Source organism: Hirundo rustica, chromosome 14 (genome assembly GCF_015227805.2).
Source record: "Hirundo rustica isolate bHirRus1 chromosome 14, bHirRus1.pri.v3, whole genome shotgun sequence".
Classification (NCBI taxonomy): domain Eukaryota; kingdom Metazoa; phylum Chordata; class Aves; order Passeriformes; family Hirundinidae; genus Hirundo; species Hirundo rustica.
The window spans coordinates 4,157,178-4,164,700 of record NC_053463.1 but is presented as its reverse complement, the minus strand read 5'-3'; the positions used below and the strand labels follow the sequence as shown (position 1 = coordinate 4,164,700).

The following is a 7,523-nucleotide window of genomic DNA, read 5'->3' as shown; positions in this document are numbered from 1 at the left end:
ATTTTTTTTTAAATCTACATAACTAAATGCTACAAGAATAATATGCTACTTTTTGCCATATATTGGAAAAAACTTCTTAACTTACAAATAATACAAAAATAGACAATGGCTTTTGGGTGGAAATTAAAAAAAAAAAAATGGAAGCATGGTTTTAAACAATACTAAAAAAAACCAACCCTATAAATGAAATGTATTAAAATCACATTTAAACAGCTAATACAACGGTGAATGACCAAACAAATCAGCACTTTTCACATAGCAAACATACACAATAAAATAAACTTGTGGGGGACAAAAAGCAATGTACAAATTCCAAAGATAAATACATTATTTATATGGATATTTTACAAAATCCCCCGTAAAACAAACGAACAAAAAACAGAAACAAAAAGCTTTTTTTTTCTTTAATTAATTTGCAAGTATGTGCAAGCTAAAGGTAGTGAGCTCTTTTTGCAAAATATGCAGTAAAATTCTTTTTTTTTTTTTTTTTGTGATATTGAAAAACTGTCTTAAGACATTAAAATGTATAAATAGAACAACAACTTTGGCAAAAAATCACAAAAAATCTACAGTATTTATAACTACATACAAAACACAACAGCAAAGAAAAAATATCAGGTAATGCATCTTCAGAGCTTTGCTGCCTCTTTGACTAATAATTTTTAAGAACACTTCCCAGATAATGATAGCAAAAAACTTTTTTTTTTTTTTTTTTTTTGTCGTAAAAGAGAAGCTATGGTTTTGATTCCCCCAAAGTCATGTTTCACCACTCCAAAGCAGTTCCCTGTCCTGGATAGAGCGTGGTACCAACTGGGAGGGTCGACTGATACAGGAACGATGCCAGTGGGAGCTTGGGCCGGGAGGGATTTTGGGTGGGGAGGGTGCAAACCCCACCTGAGGCTGTGCCCACCCTGCCCCAGCACAACCAGCAGGGCAGGGGGAGAGGGGCCACGCTGGAAGCCCCCCAGGAATGACCCAGCCTGTGCCAAAGCCAAAGGGCAGAGCCCAGCGGAGGCTGTGCTTGGGGAAGGGATTGAGATGTCACCCAAAAAGAGAGAGGTCCACTCTCACCTCCTCCAGCAGGTCTGGCTTTGCATCTACAGGCACCGGGTTTGCTCTCCCAGAGGAAACATTTTTGATATTTCCACCCTTATCTTCCCCTCCGCCAGCTTTGGGCCAAGTTGGACCTCAAGGTCCCCCTTCCAGCCCGTTGTTCTGGGATGAATTTTTCCTTTTGTATTATTTACACAAGGTTTCAGCCTGATATTAAAGACAGAGGTTGCTAATCCCACCCCTCACCCCGCCCTCATAATCCAAAAATACCAGCTTTCTAGGGAGTGATATCTATTTAATCAGAACATTAAAAATGCATCATATCAGCAAGTCACCACTGGATAAGCAACATATATGAGCCGACCCTTGATTAAATGGCCATAATTCTTCTACTAAAAACTAACTGGCACTTCTATTCTGTCCCATACAGACTTGTATGTAAATGACACCACTTTATTCTTCTTTACACAGCTTTAAAAAAAAAAAAAAAAAAAAATCATAAATTAAAAATGTGGAGTTCTATCTCTAGTGTCCCTTGTGTAATTGGATGATTTATAAAAGACAAATGGTGTTGAATTAAATCAAGCCTTAAAAAAAAAAAAAAAAAAAAAAAAGGCAACCCACAAAAAAAGCAGAAGGAAATAAAAGCAAGCCCCCACCCCCAGGAAAAAAAAAAAAAAAAAAGTGGATTTTTTTTTTTTATCAACATACAATAAATATATCTCCCAGGTATTTGGGATGGACAACTCGAATCAACACCTTGCAATTGTGGATTGTTAATTTCAGTATTTGCAAGGATGGTGATTTTTGTGTTTTGTTTAAAAATCTGCAGTTATTGTAAGATCCTTCTTTATTTCTTTTTTATTTTTAAAAAGGCCTGAGTAAAAAGTTCCACTCTGGGACTTGTATCAGATTCTCTCTGAAGCAGAATTCAACCTCTTCATTAATAAAATTCTTCAAGGCAATTCTTTCACATGGGGGGAACAATCATGCCAGATATAGCTGTTGGAAGGAAAGGGGGGAGGGGGGGGGAGAAAGAGAGAGAGAAAGGAAAAAAATTAATTTTCTGCATTATTAAGCAACTTTTAAATCCTCAGAGCTTTAAACATTTATTAGCAATGTAGTCAGATGTACTTTGAGTTAAATTTATATATACCAGTCATAAGAGACAACTATGTACAAAATAATCATGAGAAGTTTCCTTCTGACTGGAAAATGATTCAAATTGCAAGTGACTTTGCTGAAGTTACTGATTTTCTTGTAGAAATGTGTCCTTCCTCTATATCAGTATCAGACCCCAAATTATTCTTCTGCTTTTAGTTTCAAAATCCCCAAATGCTTTGACTCCACCCAGCCATTGCCACCCCTCCTGTTACTCTTTTAAAAGCAGAGCAGGTGTTTGCACCAGATTAGGGACAACAGCTGGAGTCCCAGAGGCCAGCACTGGCGTGGCGTCCCAGCCCTGGAGGGGTGTCCCTGCAGGGGAACCCTGGCACGGGTCATTCCCCTGTGCCAATCCTCCCCAAGGTCAGTGCTCAGCCCTGGGACTTAGGGATGCATTTCCAGGCGCTCAGAAAAGGACTTCAGCTCTCAACCCCAATTTTGAAATTGAAACACGTGTTTAACTCCTGGGTTAGCTAGGTCAGCATCTCTCTTACTCCACTTGTAGCAGACACCACCAACTACATCAAGTGAGTCACAGGTGAACGTTAATTTAGGATGTTTTCTCTTTTGCTGGTTAAGTTAAATCATCAGCATTTTTTATTTTTTTTTTATGCTTTTTACCTCATTTTCTATGAAAGCACCACCTCTCTTAGCAGACAGATTTATGAAAAGTCAGCAGGGACAGTTTTGCACACAGGCTGACCTCCAGCTCGATGTCTCTCTGTTTACAGGGGACTCAGATCAGACATCCCGAGTGTCCCAGTGACACACTGTGAGCAGGCACACCATTACAGGGGACAGCCACGGAAGTTTATGATGGAAACCGTGAAAATAATGTGTCTCTAAAATGCCAGTTGTACAGTAATTTGCCAAAAGGTAGAAAAAAGATTCCCCTTCGGGCTGGTGGCACTTCCCAGGTGCATGATTTAAATGCTGCCTGCCATTCCAGACATCTGGATGTGTAATTTCTTAAGGAAGGACTCAGCCCCGCGACTGGTGCTGATTCATTGTGCTTTAATTACAGCTGCAATCATTTGATAAGAACAGAGCCAAAGTAAAAGACTCACAGATTTGGGGTTGGAGGGGGAGAGGAGGGAAATGTTTTCTCCACAAACACCACCATATGTGCAAGAATTACAAGTCTAATCAGCAAGGGGAGAACAGCCCGAGTAAACTGCGCTGATTAAATGAAACAAAATGAGGGGAGAAGGGGAGAATGCAAAAGGCATCCAACATGTTTGCAACAGGCCACCCTCAGAGGGGGCACACCGCAACAGCATCTCAATTATTGGAATTTATTGTGTGGAATCGCTGTACTGATTGTGCCCTCCCACATAAGGGTTCTTCACGGAGCTGGGAGCAAGGATAAAAGGGATAGAGAGGTGAGTCAAGGGGCTTTAAGTCCTACAGGAAGACACTTAGGTGAAAAGCATAGAGGACACTTTAGGACGAAGTGTTGCTTTCCTTTAGAAAAAGTATCTTTTCTTCAGAAAACGTTAAGATACTATTCCAACACTCAATCTGAGAGATCCATCAGAAGCAAATCAATTTCACCAGTAATTGGTCAAGAATTGTGCCTCTTGGGACAGGACAGCTGTCTACCCTGGGCAGGAGCCTAAAAAAGGTGAGATATTTGCAATTCCTCCCTTCATGATTTAGACATTTCCCTGTGGTTACAGATCAGCCACGTACCTTTTGCTGTTGGAAACAAATGGCACAGAGGCAGATCTTAGCTCCTTTTTTCAAAGCATTATTGTTTTTGAAGAGCCCTGAAATTCTGAATTAAATTACAAGGCAAATGATATCTTTTCTGCCTAAAAGCTTTGATATTTCCATTCTTTCCAAGTCTTCATTTAGATCACTCCACTTTTATTCCATAAGTGCTACATCTAGTCATGCAAATTCTCTCAGCTGCAGCCTGTTATTGATCCTGAAAACAGAGATATCAGTGGGAAACAGTGTAGGTATGAGATCACACCACCTCCAGAAAGGGAGGGCAGAGAATAGAAAAGCTCCCACCAATGGCCTTTATTTCTTCTATCATATACTAATTTGTATTTGCTGCCAGCAAATTACAGAAATAATGTATTTGGGGTTTTACAAAATTGCATGGCAAAGAGAACAACAGATAAGCCTGGCTGCTGTTTTAGTGAGTTCTGCTGATATCTGAGCTACATAAGGAAAGCTTGATTGTTTTCTGATGTATCCAGAAGCCCAAGTGAGATAAGACAGCCTCCTTATACGTGGTTGTTTATTTAAGCATTAAGGCACAACAGGCAGTGCATCTCTGAGTGATTATTACAAGCCTCAGGTGGTGTCAGGAGGCAAGGGACCAAAGGCTGTGTGTCTTTAGCTCACCAAGAAGTTCAGTGATGACCTAGAAATGAACCATCTCTTGGAGGCTCATTCCAATTATGAAAACTGAATTGCTAAACAAAAATTAGGGGAAGAGCTCAGATCTGGGCATTGCAGAGGTGGAGGTGACACAACGAGGAAACAATCACACTGCTCCAGTTGTGTCCAGTGCTCTTGGCTCATCCCATAATTGCTTTTCATAACTGAGTACATGGAATCTGAGAATTCTGTGTCTTGTGAAAGGAGAAAGCTGAAAAAGCTTTCTCCTGTTACTCGTTTTTTCTCTCCATCCACAAGAATAAGATGGGACAAGGTGAAGAGAGGAAAAAAACATTAACGTGTTCAAAAGCTTTTAATTTTTTTAATTTCAGATGAAAAGTATTATTAGCTGTTGCTTTTAAAACTTGAAGCATGTCAGCACTGCCAATTCCTTTAAATGTTCAAAACCAAATATCCTAAATGCTGCAGCTGAAAATTTTGTTTTGTCTTATTCCTGACAGAGTTTGTATTTCTAACAAAGTCCTAACTGAAGGCACCCAGTGCTTATTAGATCCTAGTAAATTTACAGTTTCTACACAGTTTTTCTCTGTGTGTGTGTGTGTGCACCTTGAAGGATTCTTCCTCCCAGTTCACCAGGGGAGGTGAGGACCACACTTTCCTTCAGACACAATAGATCCAAGCTTTTATGAATGAATTCCTTCCATTCTGCTTGCATATAGATTTTTTTTCCTTTGGCCACTAATGGTGCTATCAGCATTTTGTCTTCAAGCCCAGCGTTCCTCTTTCCAGAGGCTGAATGACGTGGAGTTTGTGCAACCATCCTGCTCTGCATGCCTCCTTCTGAACTTGGCTTAAAAAAAGTGTGGGTTTTATTCCCCACTCGATGCCCTTTGGATAATTTGCACAGGCTCATGGAAAGGAAACAAATCTCAGAACTGGAGGAAGCACAACACATGAAATATTTCCCGCCTCTGGCAGCTGGAGGCAGCTGGCTGCATCTGCTTAAGGAAACCCCTGGATCTAAGCAAGCATGAAAATGCCTCTCCCAGCACAGTGATGTGCAGTGAGGGAATCACACAGGGAGGTTTAGGCACAGTGCTGTAAAACAGACTCAGCCAAACAATGAGATGGGCAGTGCTGGGCTTTGCAGGCTTGACAAAGCTTTGTCTGTCACTGCCTCGCCCACACCAACCCTTCAAGTGGATTTAGGTACTGATGCTGGAGTACTTGTAATGAGAGGGGAAGGGATGCAGAAAAGGAGCAGCCCCTTGATACCAACAGCTCAATAGGCTTTCCAAAAGGCCCTGCGCCATTCGTGGAATTAATTGGCACAGGAGTACATTAATCAGTGGAAACTAATGTTTGCCCTGGTGTGAGTGGAGAACGCTGCTGTTGGTTTGTAATGTATCTCCTGTTTATGAAGGGGAGGGTTTGTGCCAAGCTCTGTAACAGTCTATTTGCTCTCAGTAGGATTTCTGCACAAGTGTACTATGACAAAGGACAAAAAGGAAGGGAAGATTGAGTGACGTACTTCAGGAGAAGGCCAGCCCCTGGAGAGACCCTGCAGTGGAGTACTTGCTAGAGTCCACAAAAGACTGGTCTGATAAAGGACGACAACAGGGAATAAGAGAGGAAAGAAAGAAAAAGGACGGTATTAGTAAGCTGAAATATTACTTGTGTTTATCAAAACAGTAGGTCCGTGCTTCAAAAGACACAGCCTCTCAACTGAGCAGTATTAGTCGAGTTAGAGAGAGGGTGGTTGCCAAACACCTGCAGGGCACAATGCGGGCTGGGGGTGGAGTCCAGTTACTCTCTACAGGAGGAAACCTTAGGACAGAGCCCACCAGGGATTCCCCCACTGCCTTCTCTCCCCTGGGGCAGCTCGGTGCGGCTCCGAGCCTGGCGAGGCACCGCCAGCTCCCGGCGGGGAGCAGCCGCCTCCTGTGCAGCCTGGGTTCCACCTACCTTGCAGGCTATTGCCGTTGGTGCTGGTGCAGGTGGGAGGGGGGGAGGTTTGGGGTCTCACGACGGGCGCGAAGGCGCTCTTCTGTTTCACCGCTGAGACCATGTTGGCTGGTGAGAAGGAGAAAATCCCAGAGGAGCTGCTACAGTTGGACGGGAGGCTAGTGGAGGAGGCCATCGTCGGACTCGATGGCACAACTAGAGGGGAAAAAAGAGCCCCCCCCCAAAAAGGCATTCCTTAGCGCTCAATTATAACAGGCTGCAGAAGCAAGAGAATTCTCATTCCTGGACGCTCTCGGTTGTTTTAGGGTGGGACTGAGTGTTCAAAGTGCAAATGTGTTACATGAGAAGTTCAGTCTTTAAATACAGATAACCTTAAAACGTTAATTTGCTGGATAGTACAATAAATATCTTCGGTTCATGTGTTTACCATCAAGCTTTTAAACAAATTTCATGAAAATAAAGCTAACTCCTTTACTACTCAGAAGGCACTGCTGGTTTCCCCTCTTATCTAACAATAACAAAAAAAAAAACCCTGACCAAAACTGAAATCCTATACTTCCATTCTTTGTCCTGTTTAGAAACTGCTTAGATACACAAGTGGACTGTGAATAATTACATATTATAGAGGAAAATTCTGATCATCTGGGCTTTGAATTATTATTTTATTTGCATTTATGTAGATAAAAATCACCCTATTTAAGTTCTTATTTGAGAATCTGATATCATATTTGTTAACACTGAGGAAATCAATTAATGGAAATTAAATGTTCAAAGTTTCACAGTCTGACAGATACAATCTTAGTCTGAAGTCACTCTGTGTCTGGAAGTACTTGCTAAGGGAGAGCAATCAAAGCACCTAAATTGAATTGCTACTATACAGCAATTAGTTTATTGATTTAATTAAGAATGCCACCTTTTAATTTTCAGGTCATGATTGAAGCATTTTCTGATTCAATGGATTAGACATTAGCAGAATGACAGATCAA

At 41.5% G+C, this 7,523-nt stretch overlaps 1 protein-coding gene across 4 annotated transcripts in view; it reads right to left on the bottom strand.

Moving 5' to 3' along the window:
- Window positions 1-1,329: 1,329 nt before the first annotated feature.
- The window catches only part of EBF1 (EBF transcription factor 1), a 266,747-nt gene continuing 260,553 nt past the window's right edge, over window positions 1,330-7,523 (bottom strand). For all 4 annotated transcript variants that reach the window (XM_040078263.2, XM_040078260.2, XM_040078261.2 and 1 more), the window contains exons 15-16: window positions 6,538-6,732; window positions 1,330-2,055 (exon numbers count right to left, since the gene is read on the bottom strand). In XM_040078263.2, the coding sequence (XP_039934197.1) occupies window positions 2,024-2,055; window positions 6,538-6,732 (227 nt within the window). In that variant the 3' untranslated portion in view covers window positions 1,330-2,023. The remainder of the gene's footprint in view (window positions 2,056-6,537; window positions 6,733-7,523) is intronic.